This window comes from Carcharodon carcharias, chromosome 16 (genome assembly GCF_017639515.1).
Source record: "Carcharodon carcharias isolate sCarCar2 chromosome 16, sCarCar2.pri, whole genome shotgun sequence".
Classification (NCBI taxonomy): Eukaryota; Metazoa; Chordata; class Chondrichthyes; order Lamniformes; family Lamnidae; genus Carcharodon; species Carcharodon carcharias.
The window spans coordinates 72916416-72943805 of record NC_054482.1 but is presented as its reverse complement, the minus strand read 5'-3'; the positions used below and the strand labels follow the sequence as shown (position 1 = coordinate 72943805).

The 27390-nt window shown below is 41.6% G+C and overlaps 1 protein-coding gene across 3 annotated transcripts in view; it reads left to right on the top strand.

The window, feature by feature from the left end:
- The window catches only part of faf1 (Fas (TNFRSF6) associated factor 1), a 386266-nt gene that overhangs the window by 65279 nt on the left and 293597 nt on the right, over window positions 1-27390 (top strand). For all 3 annotated transcript variants that reach the window (XM_041208631.1, XM_041208632.1, XM_041208630.1), the window contains exon 6: window positions 6075-6178. In XM_041208631.1, the coding sequence (XP_041064565.1) occupies window positions 6075-6178 (104 nt within the window). The remainder of the gene's footprint in view (window positions 1-6074; window positions 6179-27390) is intronic.

Here is a 27390-nt window from a genome sequence, read left to right as displayed (position 1 = left end):
GCATTTTCTCTTTTTGATAAGTCTGACTTCTGAAGTTAGCACACTTGGCTCTTGACCTTGTGACAATTCAGATAATGCTAAGGTGAAAGTACCTCACCTCTCTTGGATTTTATAAGGCATGATAGAATCTTAAACTGTCGTTCCACGCCTTTGCTATCTTCAGCCGTGTGGAGTTGGTGCTGTCTTTGTATTCATATAAGTCTAACATGAAAGAGTTCTTAAACTGAGCAACATATCCTGGGTCATTGAACCCTAGAGTGGTTATACAGAAGGAGGCCATTTGACCCTTCATGTCTGTGCCAGTTTTCTACAAGGGCAACTCGCCGCCCCAAACACCTGCCTTTTTCCCATAATGCTGCAAATTTTCTCTTTTGAAGGCTTTGATTGAAACTGTCTCCGCCACACTCTCATGCAGTGCATTCCAGATCCTAGCTGCTTTTCCAACTGGCCTTGCCACCTTCAATGATTTGTGCATATATATCCCCTGTCATCTGCTCCTATACCCCCTTTAGAATTGTACCCTTTATCTTATATTGCCTCTCTTTGCTTTTCCAACCAAAATGGATCACTTTACACTTCTTTGCATTAAATTTCATCTGCTATTTGTCTGTGCCTTGAGCCAGCCTGTCTATGTTGTCTTGAAGTTTATTATCCTCTTCATTGTTCACCTGGGGAAGCAATGTTGTAGTGGTAATGTCACTGGACTAGTAATCCAGAGGCTCAGACTAATAATCTAGGGACATGGGTTCAAATCCCACCATGACAGCTGGTGGATTTTAAATTCCGTTTTGGAATTACAAAGCTATTCTCAGTTATAGTGATCATGAAATCATTGTCGATTTTCATAAAAACCCAACTGGTTCACTAATGTACTTTTTAGGAAAGAAATCAAAGAAATCTGCTGTCCTTACCTGGTCTGGCCCATAGCAATATGGTTGACTCTTAACTGCCCTCTGAAATGGCCTATCAAGGCATTCAGTTGTATCAAACCACTGTAAAGGTTGTAGAAAGGAATGATACCGGACCTAGGCACTGGAAAAGACCACAGCAAACCCAACCCGGTTGATCCTCCTTACTAACAGCTTGGGGCATGTGCAAAAATTGGGAGAGCTGTCCCACAGATTAGAAGAGCAACGGCTCAACATAGTCATACTATCAGATCATACCTTACGGACTATGTTCCAGGTACAACCATCAGCATCCCTGGGTATACCCTGCCCCACTGACAAGCCAGACCCAGTAGAGGTGGTGGCACAATGGTATACAGTTGGGAGAGAGTTGCCCTGGGAGTTCTCAACATGACTATGACCCCCCCATGAAGTCTCATGGCATCAGGTCATATATGGGCAAGGAAAACCCCTGCTGATTATCTCCTATCACTGACCTCAACTGATGAATCAGTACTCCTATATGTTGAACAGTGCTTGGAGGAAGCACTGAGGGTGGTTATGGCACCGAATCTACTCTGGATGGGGGACTTCAATGCCCATCACCATGAGTGGCTCGGTAGCACCACTATTGACCAAACTGGCTGAGCTGTAAAGGATGTGGCTGCTGGACTGGGTCTGTAGTAGGTGGTGAGGGAACCATTAAGAGGGAAAAACCTACTTGACCTCGCCTTCACAATTCTACATATTGCAGGTGCATTTATCCATGATAGTATTGGTAGGAGTCCTTGTGGGGATGAAGTCCTGCCTTAACATTGAGGATACCTTCCATTGTGTTGTGTGACACTACCACTGTGCTAAATGGGATAGAGTTCAAACAGATTTAGCAATTCAAAACTGGGTATCATGAGGTTCTGTGAGCCATCAACAGCAGCAGAATTGTGTACAACCACAATCTCATGGCCTTGCATATCTCCCATTCTACCATTACCACCAAACCGGGGGATCAACTCTGGTTCAATGAAGAGTGCAAGAGAGCATGCCAGGTGCCACACCAGGCATACTAAAAATGAGGTGTCGACCTAGTGAAGCTACAACACAGGATTACTTGCCTGCCTAACAGCGAAATCAGCATTGGATAGACAGAGCTAAACAATCCCACGGATCACAACCAACAAATCAAATTTAAGCTGTGCAGTCCCACTGCATCCAGTCATGAATGATGAAATTAAGCAACTCCATGCAGGAGGAGGCTCCACAAGTATCCCCACCCTCAATGATGGGGGAGCCTGGCACATTAGTACAAATGACAAGGCTGAAACATTTGCAACAATCTTCAGCCAGTAGTGCTGAGTGGATGATCCATCTTGGCCTCCTTCTGAGGTCCCCATCGTCACAGATGCCAGTCTTCAGCCAATTTGCTTGACTCCACGTGATATCAAGAAACAGCTGAAGGCAAAGGCTAGGGTGCTGACAATTTTTTTTTTTAATTCGTTCATGGAATGTGCTAGGCCATCATTTATTACCCATCCCTAATTGCCCTTGTTAGAGGGCAGTTAAGAGTCAGCCAGACTGAGTGTCTGGAGTCACACATATAGGCCAGACCAGATAAGGATTTCCTTCTCTCAAGGACTTTAGTGAACCAGATGGGTTTTTATGACAATTGGCAATGATCACCATTAGATTTTTAATTCCAGATTTTTATTTAATTCAAATTCCACCATCTGCTGTGGTGGGATTCAAACTCCAGATCCCCAGACTATCACCCTGGGTCTCTGGATTACCAGTCCAGTTACAATGCCACTATGCCACCACCACGCCCTATTCCAGCAATAGTACTGAAGACTTGTGCTCCAGGACTAGCTGCATCCCTAGCCAAGCTGTTCTAGTACAGCTACAACACTGGCATCTACCCAACTATTTGGAAAATTGCCCAGGTATGTCCTGCCCTCAAAAAGCAGGACAACTCCAACCCAGCCAATTAGCTCCCATTAGTCTACTGTCGATCATCCGCAAAGTAATGAATGAGGTCGTCAACAGTGTTATCAAGCGGCACTTAGTCAGAAACAACTTGCTTAGTTTGTGTTCTGCCAGGGTTACTCGGCTCCTGACCTCATTGCAGCCTTAGTTGAAACATGGGCAAAAGAGCTGAACTCCAGAGGTGAGGTGAGAGTGACTGCCCTTGATATCATGGCAGCATTTGATAGTGTGGCATCAAGGAGCCCTAGCAAAACTTGAGTCACTGGGAATTGGGGAAATACTCTGCTGGTTGGAGTCATACCGAGCATAAAGGAAAATGGTTGTGGTTGTTGGAGGTCAATCATCTCAGCCCCAGGACATCACTGCAGGAGTTCCCCATGGTGTGTCCCAGGCCCAACCACCTTCAACTGCTTCATCAATGACCTTCCCTCCATCATAAGGTCAGAAGTGGGGATGTTTGCTGATGATTGATCGATGTTGAGCACCGTTCGTGGCCCATATGCAGCAAGACAGGAAAACATTCAGGCTTGGGCTGATAAGTGGCAAGTGACATTTGCGTCACACAAGTGCCAGGCAATGACCATCTCCAACAAGAGAGAACCAAGCCATCTCCCCTTGACATTCAATGCCATTGCTGAATCCCCCACCATCAACATCCTGGCGGTTATCATTGTCCAGAAGCTGGATCAGCCTATAAAAAAAAACTACAAGAGCAGGTCAGAGACTGGGAATTCTGTGCTGAGTAACTCGCTTCCAGACTCCTACAAGCCACAAGTCAGGAGTGTGATGGAATACTCTCCACTTGCCTGGATGAATGCAGCTCCATCAACAGTCAAGAAGCTTGACACACACAGGACAAAGCAGCCTGCTTGTTTGGCACCCCATCCACCACCACCACCAACGTCCACTCCCTCCACCACTGATGCACAGTGGCAGCAGTGCGTATCATCTATAAGATGCATTGCAGCAAGTCACCAAGGCTTTTTTGACAGCCCCTTCCAAACCCATGACCTCTACCACAAGGGCAGCATATACATGGGAACACCCCCACCTGCAAGTCCCCCTCCAAATCACACACCATCCTGACTTGGAACTATATCGCTGTTCCTTCACTGTTGCTGGGTCAAAATCCTGGAACTCCCTTCCAAACAACACTGGGTGTACCTACACCACATGGACTGCAGTGGTTCATGGCAGTGGTTCACTGCCACCTTCTCGAGGGTAATTAGGGATGGGCAATAAAAATGCTGGCTAGCCAATGATGCCCATGTCCTGCAAAAGAGTAAAGAAACCAATACCTCCAAGTTTTGTGTCATTTGCAAGTTTTGAAATTGTGCCCTGTGGTCATTAATGTATATCAAGAAAAGTAGGGGTTATAATACTGACCCATGGGAAACCCCACCTTGTATCTTCCTCCAGTCCGAAAAACAACTGCTTGCCCCAACTTTGTTTCCTGTCACTCGGCCAATTTTGTAGCCATGCTGCAACTGCCCCTTTTATTCCATGGGCTCTGACTTTGCTGACGAGCTTGTTATGTGGCATTTTATCGAATGCAAGTTCATGTACGCCACATTGCCCCCATCAACCTTCTCTGTTAGCTCATCAAAAAACACAATCAAATTAGTTAAAACGCAAGTCGCCCTTAAATCTGTGCTGGCTTTCTTTAATTATTCCACATTTGTCCAATAGACTGTTAATTTGGCCCCTAATTATAGTTTCTAAAAGCTTCCCCACCACTGAAGTTAAACTGAGCAGATTGTAATTGCTGGGCTTAACCATACACCTTTTATTGAAGAAGGGTGTAATATTTGTAATCCTCCAGTCCTCTGCCACCACTCCTCTGTCTAAGAAGGATTGGAAGATTATGACCAGTGTCTCTGCAATTTTGATTCTTGCTTCCCTTAGTATTCTTGGATGCATCTCATCTAGTCCTAGTGACTTATCAACTTTAAGTATTTGGAATTAAAGTCTAATAATGACCATGAAACCATTGCCTATTGTTGTAAAAACCCATCTGGTTCACTAATGTCCTTTAGAGAAGGAAATCGGCTGTCCTTATCTGTGGCCTACATGTGACTGCAGACCTGCAGCAATGTGGTTGACTCCTAAATGTCCTCTGAACCGGGAACTCGGGATGGGTAATAAATGCTGGCCTGGTCAGCGATGCTTACATCCCATGAATGAATTTTAAAAAGCTTATCTAATGCCATCATCTGAGGCAGACATAAAATAAATGGCCAAAATCTGGAACAATTCATCTCTTTCCCCAAGGAGCTTGGTCGCATGTATATCTGCAGTGCTACAGTAGAGTTTACTAACATTTGCTGTTTGCTAAATTCAGCAGGGTACTGCTAGATTGTGCTTTTGAAGAGGTAACTGCAAAAGCAAATTATTCTTAAGCAGCTGCTGAATCATCTGCATCATGTTTTATTAATGTGAAACATAATTGTAAAACATCTTGTATATAAAAGATTTTTGTTTCTTGTGCAGCCTGTTGTATTTTAGTTTACTTTATTGCCAGGAGTATTTTTGAAATGGCTCCAAAATTTTCTGTTTTCCAAAGCTGTCCACCATTGTGATGATCTTTGCAACATTATTGGTTCTGTTGTAGACTGATTGGAAATGAATTCTATGATTACGCTATGACTCCCTTGTCGTTGCATCATGTAACAGGATGGTAGAAGGTGAATTAGGTTGCCCTTGGTCTTTTAGTCTTACAATCCCTATGTAATGCATTTATGTAATTGCCATTACATATATGAAATAAATTCCATTAGTAAAGTACATTTGTGTACTTCATTGGAGAGCTAATCATGGCTCTGATGATGTACTGAGAGAGACCAACATTTATCAGATCTGCCACTTTTGATCCTTTCTAGGGCTTTATTTAGGACCAAACCACCAAGACTGAAGTAGCACGAACAAAAACATCACAAATAATTTATATCTTTATTGATTTTCATATGCATGTATTCTATCGCAAGAATCCATACCGTTTGAGGTTTGTGTTCTTGTTGTTAAGTTGAGAACCAAGGTGACCAGACATTTTGGGTGCTGTTTAGATTGTGTTTCAAGGATTTAGCCTCCTGGATTGTAAGCATGATTGATGATGATTTTTTGTTTTTGTCACTTTATTCTTTGATTATTTTGATCTGTTTTAAATCCTTGAGATTGAATTTGATCACTTGTTTTTCTTCCCATCTGTAGACTATTCTGAGGTCTCTTCATTTGCCTAAGAATAATAGCCTTTATGTTCTCACACCTGACATAGCTCAACCAGGATCAGATGGACCAGCAACAAGTCAGTCTAGGTAAGCAGTCGTGAAGTTGTTTTCTTTTTTTCTTGTGATAGAGTGCCTGATGACCTTACTGCGGCATTGATTTGTTTGTATTTTGATGCTGTCTAGTTGGCTGGTGGGAGTACAATAACTTGAGTCGGAACACTTCAATTTCCATGTAATCTGTATGATGTAGTGTAAATAATAGCAAATTTAATTTGGACTAACCGACAAGATTAGAATGAAAAGCAAGGCTTGGATTTGGCGGGTAAAAGCTAAAATAAAAGCAAAATACTGCGGATGCTGGAAATCTGAGACAAAAACAAAAATTGCTGGAAAAACTCAGCAGGTCTGACAGCATCTGTGGAGAGGAAGACAGAGTTAACGTTTCGAGTCTGTATGACTCAGTTCTAATGAAGAGTCCAACGGACTCAAAACGTTAACTCCGTCTTCCTCTCTACAGATGCTGTCAGACCTGCTGAGTTTTACCAGCAATTTTTGTGTTTGTGTTGGGTTTGTGGGGTATGTTTTTGCAGGTTTTCCCACTTCTCTGTCTCAATGCCGGTGTAAGAGCCATGGAAACCCTGGAAAAGCTTTATTATTACTGTTTATGCTATTTTTCCAGGGTTTCCATAGGTCTTCCGACAAAGCTATGGTCGACGAGCAGGAGAAACATTACAGAAATTCAGCCTCATTGAATCTAGATGGAAGGGAGGTCTGCAGCTATGCTGTAAGATTACCTTGTCTAAAATGATTTTAAAATTAGCAGTCAGTGCATTAGCTGTCTGGAATGAGCAATATGTTATGTAAAAAATTTATTGTGCTACTTGTAAATTTCCTGAATAATTTGACATACCTGCTAAGAGGAAGAAAAATTAAAATACGTGAACTTTGAGATAAAACACCTAAATATATGTGGCTTCAAGGAGCCTTTTGAGTGTGTTACTGGAAATATACAGCACTTGAAAAGATAGGTTAATGTTCAGGTAAAGGCTGACAAAGTTTCTGATTGTTTATTACTATATCAGCTATTTTTAAATATTTCAGCTTGAATCAAAGTTACTTAGATCATTATGTCAATGCACCAAAGGCCTTCATCTCCGTACTTTCCGAAGAGTATGAGTCTGGTACAGTCCTCCTGTAGAACTTCAAATAGACACTGACAATTGGACAGAAACTGTACAAATAATAATTGAGAGGTGGAGTTGATTTAAAATATGTAAACATATAGTTTTTTCCTCAATGTTCCATTCAACCCAAGCTGTTCAATGAAAGCTTGGACATAGTGGTGGGGCTTTGGATGAGATTTTCATAGAGTTGAGCAAAGCTGATGTTCTCATGGGGACTAAGGGAGGTTTACAATGTTTTGATATTGAATTTGGACATTGCAGCTGGAGTCAGCTAAGCCTGGATCATTGCAACTGATAATTTGTTTAGAGCTGGTCATTCTCTCTCTCTCTCTCTCTTCATGTAGCATCCTCAGTTGAAGGTGCATTACTAATCATGGCTCAATGATCCCTTGATAGCACAATGGGGCAAGTAGAAGATGCAGGCCCTAAGAGCTAGCTTGGCTGTTATGGAAATTGAACCCATGTTGTTGGTGCTATTAAGCACCTTCTTCTGAGCTAACTGGCCTGGGGGAGGGATTTTTGACTGTTTTAAAAATTAAATGGGGGAATCTTTTCTATAGTTCAGAGTATAAGTTGCCTACTAAAATAATGTTTAGTCAGTGTTGCTCAAAATCCTGCTCAACAGCAAGCCTGGGTGGCTTGGTTGCTATGGTGATGGTGAGGTCCAGAATGATTTATTTAGAAGATGGTCACACCAGCAGACAGTGGCAAGGGCATCTGTGATGATACTGGGTAAACTGTTAGCCTCCAAGTCTCTCAAGGCGGTGTTAGGAATGACAGGGTTTGTAAAGGGTTATAGTTTAAACTGTTTATTTAATTTCAAGTTGAAATGGGCTAAAAGATAACAAATTAGCATTTCCACCTGGATACAAGGCCCATGTGATTCACATTGTGGTGGAGACAGGCTTTGAGAGGGTAAGAGTCTAAAGTAAGCCTTTGTAGTATTGGGTTATAGGGTTTTCCTTAAGATATCCCTGAACCTCGCAAATAGGTCAGTCTGCAAGAATCTATGTATGAGAGAGGGAGTGAATGAGTGAGTGGAGAGATAGTGATAGCCAGTCTCTATTGTTCACCATGCAGAATGCAATGGGAACTCTTACTCGGATTGAAGGGAACAGGTTCCTGAGGATTTAAACTATCTGGAAGAATCGCCTAGCTTTGGCTAGAGGAAGGGATCTCCAGGTTAACCTTCACCATGAAAATCAGTTCAGTGATTGAAGTTACTGAACTGGAAAAGAAAAATGGAAGTTAGCCATTAGGAGCTGAGAATCACTTTGGACTGGTTCCTGGAGAATGAAGTGACCACTTAAGGGACAGAGTAAAATATAATGGTGGAATGTGATTTTTGGTCATTTTAGAAGTTAAATCAGGGGAAAATTTCTACAGTTTATAGTGGCTCACTGAAGTATCGTTTAGTCAGTGTCGTGTTTATTACACTAAAGCTCTTCAAACTTGAAATTTTGCTGCGTGACCCTTCCATTCAGCCACTGGAAGTTCAGATTTCTTTTTCAAAGTTATTGGTTTCTACAGAGATTGTAACAAGAAACGGAATGTTTCAGGAAAATATAAGATGGCTCCTGTGCTTTCAGCTCCTTAATTCAGCACCTCTCCTTTGCAACTCTATCCATGGCTGTCCATCGCCATTCTAGCCAGCAAGGTCAGAATTTATTTCCCATCCCTAGTTGGTATTGAACCGCTACCACCTTAAACCACTGCAGTCTATCTGGTGAAGATGCTCCCACTGTTCTGTTTGATAGGAAGTTTCAGGATTTAGACCCAGTGATTGCACAATGACAAAATGCCCAAGTCAGGATGGTATGATTTGGAGAGTGTGAAAGACTAAGACCTCATACTTTATATTTTTAGAAAATATATTTTTATTTACAAAATTTTAAAATTGAACAAAGACCTTTAAAATGGCTGACCCTATGCCTGTCTGTGACCTCCGAACAAAAGAGGCTACTTGTCAGTTTTGGGAAAACTTGCACCTTGTTATCACTGAGGAGACACGAATGACCAACTGTGGACTGTACAACCCAACTTCAAAGAGAGGTATACAAAAGCCATCTGCATTTAATAATCCCGGCTGGCCAGAAGGGGATGGATCATCTGCTAAGACAAAGGGACTGCAACCTTCTTTTCGCTTCCTAATGGCTGAGACATTTAACAGTCTTTGGAATCCAGACGATGGATAAGCATTGTTTGTCAAAGATGGTGGAGAGGTGGAAGTCATGTGACAAGGGCCTCTGGCTTGTGGAACAAGTAATATTGCCTTGCTGAACTGAAAAGCTGAATCTGCAGTTTACCATCTGATTAGCAGCCTCACCGAAAATGAGCCAGTTTGAACACCTGGCCCCCATCTACACTGATTTTGTTGTTGATTCTGTTATAAATTCTGTACCATTGCCTACAAAACTGATTCATCTCTGCTTGCCAATCTCATCGTGTGAAGTCAACACCAACGGAAAAATAAATTATCCAGCATCAATTTTCAGCCCACCAACCTCAGTGAAGGAATACCTCATTGTATTTTGATTCTGGACTCTGGAACGCACATGAAACAATATTTGTCTCCGTTCGGTAAAACCTTCGTTCTCTATCCCTCTCTTTCCTTTGTGATCTCTGCATTGTAAAACCTTCTTTTCTCTATCTCTCTCCCCACCGTCTGAGTGTGGAGACGATGTTGCGACCTTCCTTTCCCGTTTTGGATGTGTGCAATAAACTAACCCCTTTTTAGTTCATCCTTTCTCAAGTTTGCTGTGGAGTTTTTTTATTCATTAATGCGGTGCTGCTGGCTAGGCGAGCATTTATTGCCCATCCCTAATTGCCCTTGAGAACATGGTGGTGAGCTGCTGCCTTGAACGGCTGCAGTACATGTAATGTAAGTACACCCACAGTGCTGTTAGGGCGGGAGTTCCAGGATTTCAACCCAGACACAGTGAAGGAACAGTGATATATTTCCAAGTCAGGGTGGTGTGTGGCTTGGAGGGGTTATTAGAAAATTGAATCACACAAAAACTGAGGGGTTGGGAAATAGGCCACCGCTTATAAAGAGGGAAACCAATCAAAGCACCTTTCTGTTTACAGGCTGGTGGTAAGAAGAGAAATTGATGCTATTTAAAGTAAGCCCCCTCCTGCCCAAAACAAGGGGATCTTGGATGGTAACCCTATGTGCCTAATGCCCTTTTCCTTTGAGGTGGCAGAGATCGTTGTTTAAGAATTGCTCTCAAATAAGGTTTGGCGAGTTGCTGCAATCCATCTTGTAGTAGGTACACACTACAATCATTGTTCGCTGGGTGATGGAGAGAATGAATGTTTAAGGTGGTGGATAGGATGCCAATCAGGTGGGCTACAATGCTGTGGATGATGTTGAGCTACTTGAGTGTTGTTAGAACTGCATCCATTTGAGCAAGTGGAGAGTATTCCATCAAATTTCAACCTTGTGCCTTATAGGTGGTGGGAAGGCTTTGGGGAATCTGGAATTGAGTTGTTTGTCACAGAATCCCCAGCCTCCTACTCTTGTAGACCCAATATTTATGTGCCTGGTCTAATAAAGTTTCTTGCTAGTGGTGGAGTCCCCACCCAAGGTGTTGGTGGTGGTGTATTTGATGATGGTGATGCCATTGATTATCATGGGAACATGCCCAGACTCTCTTTTTTGAAAATGATCATTACTTGAAGTTGTGTGATGCCAATGTTACTTGCCACTTATCAGGCCAAGCCTGAGTATCAGCCAAGTCTTGCTGCATGAGAAGTCGGGCTGCTTCATTAGCTAAGGAATTGCAAATAGAAAACACTATGCAACATCCCCACTACTAAGGAAAGGCCATTGATTATGCAGCTGAAGATAGCTGGGCCTAAGACCCTGCCTTAAAGAGCCTACAGATACAGCAAGCATTTAGGAAGGCAAATGGCATTTTGGCCTTCATTGCAAGTAGATTGGAGTACAGGAATAAGGAAGTCTTGCAGCAATTGTACAGGGTGTTGGTGAGAGCACACCTAGAGTTTCGTGCACCTGGAGTATTTGGCCTCCATGTTGAAGGAAAGATATACTTGCCTTGGAGGCTGTACAATGAAAATTCACTAGATTGGTCCCTAGGGTGAGGGGGTTGTCCTATGATGAGAGGCTGAATAAATTAGGCTTACACTTCCTAGAGTTTAGTAGAATGAAAGCTGATCTCATTGAAACATACAAGATTGTGAAGGCGCTTAACAAAGGTAAAGACTGAGAGGTTGCTTCCCCTGGCTGGTGAATCTAGGAACATGTAGGCACATGCTCAGTATAAGGGGTCATTCATTTAGGACTGAGATGAGAAATTTCTTCACTCAAAGGGTTGTGAATCTTGGGAATTCTGTGCTGCAGAAGGTTGTGGATGCTCCAATCATTGAATATCTTTAAGGCTGAGTCAGATTTTTGGTGTCTCAGGGAATTGAAGGATATGAGTGCGGGCAGGAGGTGGAGGAGTTGAGCTTGAAGAACTGCCATGATCGTATTGAATGATGGAGCACATTTGGGGCCTTATGGTCTATTCCTGCTTCTATTTCTTATGTTCCATAACTACTCTGAACCTTTTATTCTGATCCCTGTTCACGAAATGCTCCCCCACTGAAGCATGCTCCTGTTGTTCTAATTTAATACATTGCACTGGAGCAATGCAGCAGCATTTTGTGTGACATATTATTATTGTTAAGTGAATATTATTATTATTGAATCTAGTATAGATTTTAAATTCCGGCCCATCTCCCGCGCATCTGCCCTCATGCCTTCTCCTCCCTCCCAGAAACATGATAGGGTCCCCCTTGTCCTCACTTATCACCCCACCAGCCTCCGCATTCAAAGGATCATCCTCCGCCATTTCCGCCAACTCCAGCATGATGCCACCACCAAACACATCTTTCCTTCACCCCCACTATCGGCATTCCGTAGGGATCGCTCCCTCCGGGACACCCTGGTCCACTCGTCCATCACCCCCTACTCCTCAACCCCCTCCTATGGCACCACCCCATGCCCACGCAAAAGATGCAACACCTGCCCCTTCACTTCCTCTCTCCTCACCGTCCAAGGACCCAAACACTCCTTTCAAGTGAAGCAGCATTTCACTTGCATTTCCCCCAACTTAGCCTACTGCATTCGTTGCTCCCAATGTGGTCTCCTCTACATTGGAGAGACCAAACGTAAACTGGGCGACCGCTTTGCAGAACACCTGCGGTCTGTCCGCAAGAATGACCCAAACGTCCCTGTCGCTTGCCATTTTAACACTCCACCCTGCTCTCTTGCCCACATGTCTGTCCTTGGCTTGCTGCATTGTTCCAGTGAAGCCCAACGCAAACTGGAGGAACAACACCTCATCTTCCGACTAGGCACTTTACAGCCATCCGGACTGAATGTTGAATTCAACAACTTCAGGTCGTGAGCTCCCTCCCCCATCCCCACCCCCTTTCTGTTTCCCCCTTCCTTTTCTTTTTTTTCCAATAAATTATATAGATTTTCCTTTTCCCACCTATTTCCATTATATATAAAAAAAAAAATTTTTTTTTTTTTTACATCTTTTATGCTCTCCCCACCCCCACTAGAGCTATACCTTGAGTGCCCTACCATCCATTCTTAATTAGCACATTCGTTTAGATAATATCACCAACTTTAACTTTAACACCTATGTGTTCTTTTGTACTATTGTTGTTGACATCTTTTGATGATCTGCTTCTTTCACTGCTTGTTTGTCCCTACAACCACACCCCCACTCCACCTCCCTCTCTCTCTCTCTCTCTCTCTCTCTCCGCCCCCCACACACACACCTTAAACCAGCTTATATTTCAACTCTTTCTTGGACTCGAACTCAAGTTCTGTCAAAGGGTCATGAGGACTCGAAACGTCAACTCTTTTCTTCTCCGCTGATGCTGCCAGACCTGCTGAGTTTTTCCAGGTAATTTTGTTTTTGTTATAGATTTTAATTGATGCAGCTTTTTATTTCATTGACTTTAACTGACTTTTTGGCCCTAACTTCTGAGCACCCCATTGCGAGGGTTACCCCAAAGTTGCGCGGGAGAATCCCTCCTGGAACTTCAGAGGTAAAGGTTTGCATGGCAATCACCCAGAAGCGCAAATTTCCCCTGGGCGATTGCCAAGCACTGGGAATTATGCAAAAATGCAACTTAAATCACAAACTTCGATGGTTCTGACAGAGTTACACCAATAGTTAATCAGAAAGAGTAACCTCTTCTAACTTCTTGGTAACTATTGTAAGGATCCAGACCTCACTCCTAACTTCACTGAACAGGACCTGTTTCTGATTCTTCTTCTTGTTCCTTGACTCAGCTTAAAGGTCTCCTTGGGACCTTTCTCCTTTTCCTTTAGGACGTGCTCCCTGCATTTCTCTCTCCCAGTAGACTGCTGACAACTTGGTACCTCCCTTAAGACCCAGAATTCACTCGACATTCACTGTTACTTTAACTTTAGGACAACTCATCTAAGATTTGTAGGCCTATTTTCTTCAGCAATCTTTGTTTTAACTTCTTTAAACCACTAACTGCCCTCACCCCTTGAAATGCAGCTCTCCACTTCACGGGTCGTAAAACCTCAGTAAAATACAGGTAAGCAAACAAACTTGCAGGCAACATCCTGAAGTGATCAAAACCCAGGTTTCACCCTTTTAACCCACAAATAAAAAAAATTAAACTTAAAGGCTATAGTTTATTTTTAAGACACATGCATACACAAATAACTTAAAACTATCTCTAGTTCCTAACTAGAGATTGTTGTGAAATATTGCCATGGATTCTGTGATATTTTAGAATAAAATGATGCTAGAAGACATTTTTTGTGACCTTGGTTTTATAGCATTTACTTCAAACCCTTTCCGCCCGTTTTAATATTCTGGGTGCTGCAGCTTGTGTCACTATTGACTACTGATTTGCAGCAGCATGAAATCGCTAAAAACAAAGTTGAATTGCAGCAAATTGGCAGGTCATTCCTATCTTTCAAAACAATGGAGAGTTTGACTTATGAAACTGAAGAGAAAACAAGCAAAGAAGAAAGGTTGCTTGTATTAATTGTCCTATGGCTTCTACACAAGTTAGCTAAAGTTGAAACCCATGGAATTGAAGTCAAATTATTGACCTGGTTAGGAAATGGGATGATCGATGGGGGAAAAGGGAATATAGATAATGGGCAGGTACTCTAATTGGCAAGATGTGAATAACGATGTCCTGCAAGGATCTGTGTTGGGGCCTCAACTATGCACCACATCTGCTAATAGCCTAGACGATGGGATAGAAAGCCATATATCCAAATTTGCTAATGTTACAAAGGGAGTCGGCATTGTAAGCAGTCTAAGTAGATGGAAGCATTCAATTACAAAACATAAATGAAGTGAATTTACAGTGGTAAATGGATTTCAACATAGGCAAATGTGAGGTCATCCACTTTGGACCTCAAAAGGATAGAACAAAGTACTTTCTATATGGTGAAAAACTAGAGCCTGTGTAGATCCAAATGGACTTGGGGGTCCAGGTATAAAAATCATTAAAATGTCATGAACAGGTACAGAAAATAACTAGAGGCTAATGGAATGCTGGCCTTTATATATCTCAAGGACTAGAATATTAGGGGGTAGAAGTAATGCTGTGGCTATTGTTATGACGTGGCAGATGATGTGTGCCAGGTGGATCAAATCCTCAAGGGAAACCTGATCACGTGGTCACAAGGATTTAGCAATTTGTATTTTATTTTGAGATGTGTGCCCTGAATTCGGTAGTAATAAGTTTACCAAGACTCTAGACATTTTTTTACATAACTAAATTAAACATTTATTGACCAAATAGATTTCAAGCACGTACTTAAGTCTACAAATTACTACTACAATAACTCCTAAAACCCTAAGTAATCTGGCTTCCGGTTACACCCCCGTTAAGGCAACAGTAAACAAATAGATCTTAAATATATTCCATCCAGCTAACACAATACCCTGAATAGAAGAATTTGAAATGACTATTCCCAGCTTCGGTTTCTGTAGACAGCAACTTAATGCACAATACTGGAGGCTTTTTACACTTCTGGTAGCTCTTATAGTGCCTTCCTCTGACACACAGCCTTAATCCTTTATACATGTTTCTCCCTTTTAATGCAAATTCCATTGTTCCCATATGCCTTTGGAACTTTACCTTTCTCATAATATAAATCAATTAATGGTACTAATATTGTCAGCAACCTTTGGGAAAAATAAATACACTGCTTGGCCTAGCTTCTCTGACTAGGTGTAACATCCTATCATCTCTTTGAAATTCAAATTACCATGATTTATCCAAAAATGCAAATTCTCCTCACTTCGCCTTCTAAAACTTCAGCCATGTTTACGTATTTAACATTTCAAACCTAGCTTCCTTTTGATGAGTTAAAGCCTCCAGACTACCTGTTTCCAATTAAATCCCTCTCACGTGCACACGTGTGTGCGCATGTGTGCACACACTGCCCCCCCCCCCCACCGATTGACCCTGATCCACCTGGCACACATCACCAAATACAATAAAGTGCAATAATATTATGAGAATTGTTACACTTTTGTGACGTTATACAAAACCCTGGCTAGACCACACCTGGGGCATGTGAGCAGTTCTGGGCACCACAGTTTAAGGAGGATATATATGGCCTAGGGAGGGAGTATATCATAGGTTTAGCATAATGATACCTGGACTCCAAGGGTTAATTTAAAGGAAGAGATTATCAAACTGCAGTTGGACTTCTTCAAATTTAGAAGGTTAAGGGTTGATTTGATTTATGTTTTCAGGATATGAACGGGAATAGTAGTGTTGTTAGATAGACTTCCAAACCAGCAGAAATAGTTTCTGTGACTAGTCTAAAAATTAGAGCCAGATCTTTCAGGAGTGAAATTGGGAACCACTTGCACACACTGGTAGAAGTTTGGAACTCTCTCTAGCAAATGGCAATTAATGTCAGATCAGTTGTTAATCAACTCTGCCACTGAAGGTGGGCGGAGGTAATGTTTTCTCCCCTATTTGTTAGTTTGTTTGTAAAAGGTATATCTCAAAAACTAATGGATGGATTTCAACAGAACTTGGTATACTGATAGGTAATGGCTCAAGGAAGAACAGCTTAGTTTTTGCCAAAGTTGCAGTTCCAAATTCTGGAATTTTTTGAAGGATCCGTTAAAACGGGGAGATAGGGTGACTTGTCTTATTGGAATGTTGTGGGTTATGTTATTTAGAACGGTGTTGATTGTTTTAAAAGGATGTGGATTGTCTCAGCTGCTGTGGTGGGATTTGTCACAGCTGTCAAAATGTGGGCAGTGTTTTCAGAGCAGGTTGTTGCATGTGGATTAGCCTGAAGCTGCCTCAGTGAGATCTTAATAAAAATAATTATTTTCTCAGCTTTGTGGTTTCAGAGCATCAACCGGACAGGGAAAAGGCTCAAGGAAGAGCTGCAAAAATGTAATAACATTGAGTTAACATAGCGTGGCAAATGTATGCACTCTGACTGCCCTCTTCACTTGCTATAACCTTGAGATTGATAGTGAAGGGATGTGAGGCAAAAGCAGGTATATGGACTTAGGTCACACATCAGTGTTTTGATCCCCACGGAGACCAGCAAATCAAAGGAATCAAATTTACCAAACAAGCCAACGAAAACAAATGGACAAGATTTAACTTTTTTTGGCTTTTATTTTAACACTCAAACCAGAATCAACATAAACTAAACATGAATTAACAGTTAAATCACAGTCAGTATATTTATAAATTACACATTAAATAGCAGACACAAGATGGATCCCATGGATTTGTTAAGCAGTCCACTCAGCACACAGCACCAATTTCAGCCATAAAGTCAGTAAAACGCTGATCTTCCTCAGGTAGAATTGCAGTTCCTTTTCTTCAAAGATTTAGCTGCCAATCCTCACCCAACAGCAGCTCCCAATCAACCCAAGTTCCACTTGTACAACCCTCAACAAAATGGTGTACTTCTCCAGAACCTCCTCAGAACTGCTCATGACGGTCTTGATGACATAGGTTCACCAGTATTATCTTTATCCAAACCCTCGGTGACAACCTTTTGCATTGTATGGCCAAGCCTGGTCAGTCAGTTGCTTTAAGTAACAGAAACAGTTGCAGTGACCTTGTATTTGCCTATTGCCAGCTCCTGGATCTAGCCTTTGTTTTCTTCAAAATGCCTGTATTACACCACGAGGGTGATGTGAGCTCGGGTGGCTCTCTATCTTTGTCTGGTTTAACCAGTTTCAGTTTCCCCTTCAATTTGTGTCTTGACTCAAAAAATACAAGCTTTGAAACCAGGGTCAGTGCACTCAACAGAATATTCCACAAGTCATCTGTTCAGACAACAGATTGTACATGCTCCCCCATTATTCCTACAATCCTAGATTCCATCACATTAGCCATGACCTCTTTAGTGAAACAGGCCTGAACTGCTAAATAGCCTGTAACCTAAGTTCCTAAATGCAACTTCCTGATTTGCATCCTTGATTTGGATAATAACAAAAGTTGTCTTTTTTTAGTTTGTTACTCAAAAAATAAGTGCTTTAAGATTGAAGAAAAGAGAAATCTCAAATGAATCCAGAGTAAGGATATCTAAATTACAACCCATGCACCCACCTTTAGCCCAAGGTACGTGGCAGTGCAGCTTTTGAAGCCAAGACAATGCAGACTAAGTTACGCTTGTGTTTCCTGTTTACAATTATATCCAGTTTATATTTTGTAGACTTGGAGATTTAGAAAGGACATTTTTAGAACAACAAAATTTTAGTATAAGTAACTTGATATGTATGGAAATTAAATAACACATTTAATGTTTTTTATTCTTTCATGGGATCTGGAGGTTGCAGGCTAGGCCAGCATTAATTGCCCATCCCTACTTTCCCTTGAGAAGGTGGTGATGAGCCGCTTCTTCAGTGGCTGCAGTCTGAGGTGTACGTGCACCCACAGTGTTGCTAGGGAGGGAGTTGCAGGATTTTGACCCAGTGACAGTGAAGGAATAGGACTTGCCCCAAGTCAGGAAGTGTGTAACTTGAAGGGGAACTTGCAAGGGATGATATTCCCAAGTGATAGGTCATGGGTTTGGAAGGTGCTATTGAAGGAGCCTTACGGAGTTGCTGCAGTGCATCTTGCAGAAGGTAATGCACTGGTGGTGGGTGGAGTGTTTAAGGTGGTGTAAGGGGTGCTGATCAAACTGACTGCTTTGTCCTGGATGGTGTTAAACTTCTCGAGTGTTTTTGGAACTGCACTCACCCAGGCAAGTGGAAAGTATTCTATCAAAGTATTCTATCTGACTTGTGCTTTGTAAATGGTGGACATGCCTTGGGGAGGCAGGAAGCCAGTTACTCACTACAGAATTCCCAGCCTCTGACCTGCTGTTGTAGCCACAGTATTCATGCCTGGTCAATGTTAATCCCCCAGGATGTTAATGGTGGGGAATTCGCCAATAGTAATGTCATTGAATGTCAAGAGGAGGTGGTTGGATTCTCTCATGTTGGAGATGGCTATTGCCTAGCACTTATATTGCATGAATGTTACTTGCCAGCCCAAGCCTGAATGTTGTCCAGTCTTCCTCGATGAGGACACAGATTGCTTTGATATCCGAGGAGTTTTAAATGGGATTGAATGCTCTGCAATCATCATTGAATGTCCCTGCATCTGACCATGTGATGGAGGGAAGGTCATTGATGAAGTAGTTGAAGATGGTTGAGCCGAGAACACTGCCCTGTGAAACTCTGCAGCAATGTTGAGGGATTGAGATGATTGGCCTCCAACAACCGCAACCACCTTCCTTTGTGGTAGGCGTGTCTAAAATCAAAGGGGAGTTTTCCCCCGATTCCCCTTGACCTCAATTTCACCAGGGCTGCTTGGTGCCACATCATGTAAAATGCTGTCAAGAACAGTCACACTCTCATCACCTCTGGAATTCTACTCTTTTGCCATTGTTTGAAACAAGGCTATAATGAGGCCTGGAGTAGAGTGGCATGGTGGAGCCCAAGGTTATTCCTGAGTATGTGCCACTTCACAGCACTGTCGACTACGGCTTCCATTACTTTGGTTGAGAGTAGACTGATGGGACTGTAATTGGGTCAACTGGGCAACATGTGCCTTTGTTGTTAGTTCTTGCAGTTGCCAGGTGGACTGTCTGACTTTATTATTTGACTTTCCTGTAGCTATTTAATATAACCAAGTGGCTTGCTCGGCCATTTCAGAGGGCACTAGAGTCAACCACATTGCCGTGGTCTGAAATTACACACAGGCAAGACTGGGAAAGGACAGCAGCTTTCCTTCCCTGAATGGCATTAGTGACTAGATGGCTTTTAACGACAGTCTAATAGTTTCATGATCATACTGATATTAGTTTTTTATTCAAAATTTATTAATTGAGTTTGAATTCCTCAGCTGTTGTGGAAGGATTCGAACTCATGTCTTTGGAATATTGGCCCAGGCTTCCAGATTACTAGTCCAGTAACATTACCATTATGCTATCATTCCCATTTCTAAAAATTGGTTTTCTTTGGTGTTACTTAAGGGAGTTGATTCAGTAATGATGAGTAATATTCAGGTGAAGCAGAATTTAGAGGGGGAATAATTGACTACAGCATTCGGACATAAAATGAAGATTAAACATAGATTTCACAGTCTTTGTTTATTTTGAGTTAATGCTTTGATTTTATATTGTCTATAGTTAAGTAGCAAGGCTTATGGGAAGTGGAAAACTAGTTATTCGGTGCAAAGGGGTTTCCGTGCAGTGCACAGAGCTGGAAGATACAAAGCCTGAGGCATAATAGTGCCATCACTATCTGGATGATGTAATTATAGTGTGATCAGTTTATGTTAGGAATGTCCAAATAGCAATTTGATAATAGGAATAATAGTTCCATAGCAGTAACAAGAGTGCGATATGTAAGGTGTTGTGGCCAGGAAGTGCGTGTAGACGGAGTTTTTATTATAGCTATGTTGATCCTTTGGAAAACCATTTACATCTCTGGAAAGTAATGTGTTTCTGTATTTCAATAGGCTCAGAAGGTAATTTTGATATTGGATCTGTATTATACACGCTGCCCTGTGATGACACAATGTCACATTCCACATGCACACTGACCTCACTTGAGCCTCCACTGTCTCTTGATGTCAGTCTGTTCAACATTCAGTACTGGAAAAACCACAATTTCCCCCAATTTAATATTGAGAAGACTGAAACCAATGTTTTCAGCTTCTGCTGTTACTCAGCTGCTACTTCAAGATATATATTTTCAGTAGTTTGGCACAATGAAACACTGTTGCTGCAAAAAGGAAATCATTGTGTGCAATGTTTGAAGCAGCACCTCCTGTTTTGGGTTTGTGCAGCAGTTCTTATCATGAAATGTGATTGGTTTCGTAAGTTGTGTGCAAAATTCAGAGTACATTTAACTTTATATCCCTTCTGTTACCAGCATATTTCTTCCTTTTGACTCCATTGGTGCCCTTCCTTCCTTCATGCAGTCTACTTTTGAGAGAGGGTGGCCTACAACTCCAAATAAAGTCAGCTCTCTTTGCACCTCTTTCTTCAGCAGGACCAGTACTCTTCAGCTTCCTGACTCCAGCCTCATATTTCTTCTGGAGTCCCATCAAACATGGCACATGGCACAAACCTGAGTTGGAGCTACTGTTACTTTTGGGAGGAACCATTTGAAGCATTGTATGCATACACTGTCCTTTTGCACGCACACACCTGTTTTTCTAAAGTGCATGACCTACTCTTTCTGAAAATGGATATGACAGCTGAGGGACAGTTAAAAGATGTTCACGTTGAACAATTAGGTTATCTTTCACCTTTACAATTTCTCATCCGTGCCGAGTTGCAGCTTTATCTGATTATCTGCAACTCGGCCAATTGTATTATAGGCCAGGGTCTTTGGACAAGATATTCAAATTTGTGGAGATACTTCTGTTAGAAAATTTGGAGCAGCTTTTTCTGACTTAATCAATCTACTTTTTGCCATGATTAGAAAGCCGGGGGTTAAAAGTATTTGTTGTTCTTTAAATTTGGGTGTTGATGGCTTAGAAAACATGATGGTAATTTTGCTTTTACTTTAAGCATATTATAAAAATACATTTCATTTGAAACCTCAAAATATATTTGATTTGGATTTTATTTGCCAATGTTAAAATATAGTGCGATGAAGACTTGAAAATTAATACTATAGCTTTATCTTACCACTAGGTGGTGTGCATGATTAAAATCCAATAGCTAGCTGATCACTAAAGTTTTACTGATTTTGATACATGAAGAAGAATTACCTACGTTTCCTGACCCTCTGAGCAATGAATTTCTCTAGTGTAATTGTATGTTGGTATAAAAGATTCAATAGTTAATATTTTTGGGAGCCACAAAAACTCTTCTAGATATTTCCCTCCCAAACGTAGGTTGTATCTGGAGAAAGTATTTTGAGCTGTATAACATTGAGGTGAAAGTGTGGTGTTTATGGTATGTCAGTGGTGTGGTTCTGGTGGGATCATAACCTTGGGGCCAGTCAGATAGTTTGGGTGTTTGGGTACTAGCTCATTTTTAAGTAGGTAATAAATCTATCCAAATTGCTACCCCCACTTCTTCAGTGACAGTTTACAGATTAGTTTCAAGCAGCATTAAAAATTAGCAATTTAAGCACAAAACAAATATTCAAATCAAAATCCATATTTACACTGAAAAGGAAAAGAACAAATGCCAAATCTCATCACTTGATATGTACAGGAACAGCTGTTTTTCTAATATTAAAACCTTTTTCTTTCACAAACAAAAGCTTTGCTAAAAATGGCTGAATATTTTATTAGAATTTGTCAGTTTGGTGACTGGGTGGTAATCTGACCAAACAGATTACCCATTTTGATTTTCATGCCATTGATTTCAAATGGAATGAAAACTTGCGATTTCTTCTGTGCATTTTGATGCACCATGTGTTAGTATTCAGTTGTATGTGTTTGTAGATGTGAATCATAAAGCTAAGAAGTAAACCATAAAATACAAGAAATGGAACATGTGGTGGAGAAATCTAAAGGTTGTTTTTCAGACATGTTTCTGTTTCATTTCATCATTTTCACAAGTTTCTCTGCCCATTTTCTGGCTCAATGATCATATTTTTGGCTTTATTTAGCAACACACTTTTTCAACTCACTCAGTTTAACGAGAACTTTATCTTATGATCTTGTATATTTTGACTAAGCATGTTGCCATTGAGGACATAACCTAGAACCTCTATTGTGAGACTGGCCTTCTGAGGCCTGCTGAGTTTAAATTACAACTGAATTTAGAACTTGAACCTCTAACTCCATTGCTTGCTACATCCTGCAACTCTGGACCCACTACCACACTCCAGCACCATTCTTGCAGAACTGTTATACTGCTATACTGTCTCAGTATTGTCATGCCTGGATAGAAATTGTGGACCTATTATTCCCTTGCAATATTCCTTCCCTGGCATTTCCTCTTCCAAGCACCCCCAAATATTGGGGGACTCTTGTGACCTCGTATACTGAGATCCTCCTTCCAGTCCTACCTGGAACTAGCCAGTGCTCCCAAACATCCGAATCTGACATTACACTTCGCAACTGCTTTTCTTGCAGTAGCACAACTGAGACTTCCCATCCCATCGCTGCCACAATCTGCTGAATTATGTGCATATCCACTCGTCCTGTGCAAATATTCAACAATCTTCCCATCCCAAAGCTCATAGCCACCAACACTGCTGCTACATCTCACCATCCCACTCTAGATTCACTCTCTTAGCACTGCCAAACCACTCACATCACATGCTTAACTGTACCATAACACTCAATACATTCAACCTACTTTTCACCCACATTAACAATGTCTAGATTATGTCCTATGGTTAGTCCAGTTCAGTTACCATTGACCAGAAACTGAGCTGGATTAGCCATATAAATACTGTGGCTTCAAGAGCAGATCAGAGGCTGGGAATCTTGTGACGAATAACTCACCTCCTGACTCCCCAAAGCCTGTCCACCATCTGCAAGATACAAGTTAGGAGTGTGATGGAATACTTTGCACCTGCCTGGATGAGTGCAACTCCCACAACACTCAAGAAGCTTGATATCATTGAGGACAAAGCAGCCTGCTTCATTGACACCATGTCCACATTTACTCTCGCCACCACTGATGGACAGTAGCAGCAGTGTGTACCATCTACAGGATGCAATGCAAGACTTTACCAAGGCTCCTTAGACAGCACCTTCCAAGCCCATGACCACTACCACCTAGAAGGACATGGGCAGCCAATAGATGGGAGCACCGTGACCTGGAAGTTCGCCTCCAAGTCACTCACCATCCAGACTTGGAAATATACCACTGTTCCTTCACTGTTTTTGGGTCAAAATCCTGAAACTCCCTTCCTATCTGCACTGTGGGCATACCTACACCACATGGACTGCAGCAGTTCAAGAAGGCAGCTCATCACCACCACCACCTCAAGGGCAACTAGGGATGGGCAATATATGCTGGTCTAGCTAGTGAAGCTCACATCCTGTGAATGAAATGAATAAAAAAAAATCTGGAACATCCTCCCTGGACAAGGGAGATGAGAAAGAAAATTAACTACATATTTAAGTAACCGCACGATAGTCAAGCCTATTGAATTACACTTTCCAGAAATATCATAGTGGAATATAACCCAAAATACCATTTAGCAATATACTTTGTAATCAAATTACAATTTAACATGTTCAATTATTGTAAAAGGACGATCCCAATAATATATTGTACATCTGTCAGAGATAGCTTTTGAAGGAACATTTAAAGGAAAGGTAATCTCAAGTTTAGACCTAGGCAACTGAAGACACAGTTACCAGTGGAGGAGCAGTGAAAATCAAGAACGTTAACGAGGCCAGTATTGGAGGAACGCAGAGATCTCTGAGGGTTTGTATGGCTGAACAGCATCAGAGATATGGATGGATTTGAATACAAGGATGAGCATTTTTAAAATGTAGGCATTGCCAGCCTGGCAGCCACTATGGATCAGCGAGCACAGGGATGATAAGTGAATGGAATTTTATCCAAGTTAAGCTATGGACAACATAGTTTTGGATGAACTGAAGTTTACAGAGCGCGGAAGATGAGGCACCAGCTGGAAAGGCATTGGAGTGGTCAAACCCAGAGGTAACAAAGGAATGAATGAGAGTTTCAACAGAAGATAAGTTAAGGCAGGGTTGGTAAAGAGTGATATTATGGAGGTGGAGGCAGATGGGCTTGGGGTGATTTTACTAATTAAAAGCACCATATAAATACAAGTTGTTACTTTGGTGAAACAGCATGTGTTCAAACTCATGAGCAACACCATAGAAGACCTTGTAATATTAAAAGTCCTATTTATTAGCAGACACTTCCTACAAGAGTCGCCCTTTTCTTGTCCATTCCCTGATGTTACTTCTATCATACCTGTCTCATGCTCGTCTGACATGATTGAATGCTGAAATAATGGGTTCTCTTTAACTCACTGTGGATTATTTTTCAGTGTGCTATTAAGGCCTACTACACATGTTCACATATGTATGTTTTCACATATTAAGTGGGCAATTTTAACCCTACCCAGCTGTTGGAAAACAGGAGGATGGGCATTTAAAATGCCCCGGTTTACTTAATTACCAGAAAGCAGCATAGATATGATTTTAACAGATGTATTAGGCCCTGAGAGTAATTTTAATTTCGGCATGAATGAGAAAGCAATTTTGGAAGCTTACAACCAATGCATCCACTATCTCTGCAGCCACTTCTTTTAAGACCCTTGGATGCAGGCCATCAGGTCCAGGGGTCTAGTCAGTCTTTAGCCCCATTAGTTTTCCCAGTAGTTTTTCTCTAATGGTAGTGATTGTTTGCTTTCCTCTCTCTGTTTGTCCCTTGATTTTCCACTATTCTTGGGATGCTTTTTGTATCATCTACAGTGAAGACAGATACAAAATACTTGTGCAAAGTGCCTGCCATTTCTTTGTTTCCCATTATTAATTCCCCAGTCTCATCCTCTAAGGGGCCACCACTTACTTTAGCTGCTCCTTTTTGTATAATGTAGAAGTTCTTCCTGTCTGTTTCTACATTTCTTCTAGTTTACTCTCATTCTAATTTCTCCATCTGATTTTTTTTTTTAGTTACCCTTTGCCGGTTTCTAAAATTTTCCTAATTTTCTGGCCTACCACTAATTTTCACAGAATTATGCACCTTTTCATTCAATTTGATACCACCTTTAACTCCCTTAGTTAGCCAAGGACAGTGCACCCTTGTGGTAGAGCCTTTCTTAATGGAATATATATTTGTTGAGAGTTATGAAATAGCATATTAAATGTCTGTCACTGCTTCTCCACTGTCAACTTTTTAACTTGCTTTCCCTGCCTACTTTGGCCAGCTCTGGCTTCATATCTTTGTAATTGCCTGTACGTAAGCTGAGGACACTGGTTTTAGCCCCATGTTTCTCATTTTTAAATTGGATGTGAAATGCACGTTATGATCACTGTTCCCCACAGAACTCTCAAATTAAAAGTTATATCCCTAAGACATATGAATCATGAAATTGAATATTCATAACTATGACATCATTAATTGATCCATACTCATTGCACATTACTAGCTATAATTACTAGTTGATTCCTTGGTTGGTTCCATAATGTATTGTTGTAAGAAACTTCTGAATGCACTGTATGAACTCATCGTCAAGGCTACCTTTGTCAATTTGGTCCAATCTTTATGTCGATTAAAATTGCAATACCTTTCTTATAAGCCCCATTATTTCTTGATTTATATTCTGTCCTACAGTATAGCTATAATTAGGTGCCTGTAAACTGCTCCACTGCTATTTCTTATCTCCACCCAAATTGATTCTATATCTTTGAAAAAGCTCAGCAGGTCTGGCAGCATCGGTGGAGAAGAAAAGAGTTGACGTTTCGAGTCCTCATGACTCTTCAACAGAACTGAGTGAATCTTAGGAAAGGGGTGAAATATAAGCTGGTTTAAGGTGGGGTGGTTGTAGGGACAAGCAAGCAGTGATAGGAGCAGATAATCAAAAGATGTCACAGACAAAAGAACAAAAGAACACAGAGGCGTTGAAGGTGGTGATATTATCTAAACAAATGCGCTAATTAAGAATGGATGGTAGGGCACTCAAGGTACAGCTCTAGTGGGGGTGGGCTGGAAAGGCTAGCAGGGCATAAAAGATTTAAAAATAATGGAAATAGGTGGGAAAAGAAAAATCTATATAAATTATTGGAAAAAACAAAAGGAAGGGGGAAGAAACAGAAAGGTGGTAGGGATGGAGGAGGGAGTTCAAAATCTAAAGTTGTTGAATTCAATATTCAGTCCGGAAGACTGTAAAGTGCCTAGTTGGAAGATGAGGTGCTGCTCTTCCAGTTTGCGTTGGGCTTCACTGGAACAATACAGCAAGCCAAGGACAGACATGCAGGCAAGAAAGCAGGGTGGAGTGTTAAAATGGCAAGCGACAGGGAGGTTTGGGTCATTCTTGGAACATTCCTTGTTCCAGTCCTACTCCGGCTCCCTTCCACAACTCTTTCTCCGGTACATCGATGATTACTTCAGTGCTGCTTCATGCTCTCGTCGGGACTTGGAAAAATTGATTAATTTTGCTTCCAATCTCCACCCCTCCATCATTTTCACATGGTCCATCTCTGACACTTCCCTTCCCTTCCTTGACCTCTCTGTCTCAATCTCTGGTGATAGACTGTCCACCAATATCCATTACAAGCCTATTGACTCCCACAGCTACCTCGACTACAGCTCCTCACACCCTGCTTCCTGTAAGGACTCCATTCCATTCTCTCAGTTCCTTCGCCTCCGTCGCATCTGTTCTGATGATGCTACCTTCAAAAACAGTTCCTTTGACATGTCCTCCTTCTTCCTTAACCGAGGTTTTCCACCCACGGTCGTTGACAGGGCCATCAACCGTGTCCGGCCCATCTCCCACGCATCTGCCCTCACGCCTTCTCCTCCCTCCCAGAAACATGATAGGGTCCCCCTTGCCCTCACTTATCACCCCACCAGCCTCCGCATTCAAAGGATCATCCTCCGCCATTTCCACCAACTCCAGCATGATGCCACCACCAACACATCTTCCCTTCACC